The following is a 762-nucleotide window of genomic DNA, read 5'->3' on the forward strand; positions in this document are numbered from 1 at the left end:
CCCCCCCCCCCCTCCCAGGTCCAGCGCCTCCCTCCATGTTCTCTCCCCCCTCCCCTTGGTCCGTCCCGGCTCCGTTAGTCCAGGGCGCGGCCAGAACCAGCGGACCCGGCCTGGGGGGAGGTGCGGGGGGATGGAGAAGCCGGGCCCAGAGAAGGCTGACAGGGCCCCAAGATTCTTGGCCGCGCGATCCCCGTTACCATGGTGATCCCTCGGGGTCGAGCCCCCACCCCGATCTCCCCGATCTCCGGGGTCCCGCGGAGACTGGGTGACTTCCAAAGCCGCGGCTTCAGGCTGCTCTCCGGGCCGCAGCCAAAACGGACATCCGTTTGGTACGACACCTCCCTTCCGCGCGGGGGCCGCTGGGATTTGTAGTTCAGGGCCTTGGTCATTGGAGCACAATCTCACCCTTCCCAGCATGCTCCGCTCTTCACAGCTCCTGCCGCCCCGGGAGTCATAGTTGCAGCAGCACGATCTTGGACGCCAGGGGGCACCATTTCCCCACGGCTTCAGGAAGGCGGCGAGGTGTGGAAAGAGCTCAGTAGTAGATATCTAAGGCCCTACGCTTAAATGCCACTCTGTCGCCTCCTCGCTTTGTGACGGCCTTAATCAAGCTTATTCCTCCCCAGGAAGCCCAGTTGTCTCTGCTGCTAAGATCCCCAGGGTTGCATTCTGGGAAGTGCAGTCCTGAAAGCATACTCCCGAAACTAGCACTCCTACAGAGCAGATGTTGTCCCCAGGATTCAGATGTGCTCTGGGGTCCAG

The 762-nt window shown here is 62.7% G+C and overlaps 1 protein-coding gene across 1 annotated transcript in view; it reads right to left on the reverse strand.

Annotated features, from left to right (window-relative positions):
- Window positions 1-417, reverse strand: part of LOC114030907 (AP-2 complex subunit sigma-like) — a 5198-nt gene extending 4781 nt beyond the window's left edge. The window contains 2 exon segments of the mRNA XM_027845832.1: window positions 198-323; window positions 325-417. Coding sequence (XP_027701633.1) covers window positions 198-323; window positions 325-417 — 219 coding nt within the window.
- Window positions 418-762: the final 345 nt, after the last annotated feature.

Source organism: Vombatus ursinus, unplaced genomic scaffold (assembly GCF_900497805.2).
Source record: "Vombatus ursinus unplaced genomic scaffold, bare-nosed wombat genome assembly UNPS02015030.1, whole genome shotgun sequence".
Taxonomy (NCBI): domain Eukaryota; kingdom Metazoa; phylum Chordata; class Mammalia; order Diprotodontia; family Vombatidae; genus Vombatus; species Vombatus ursinus.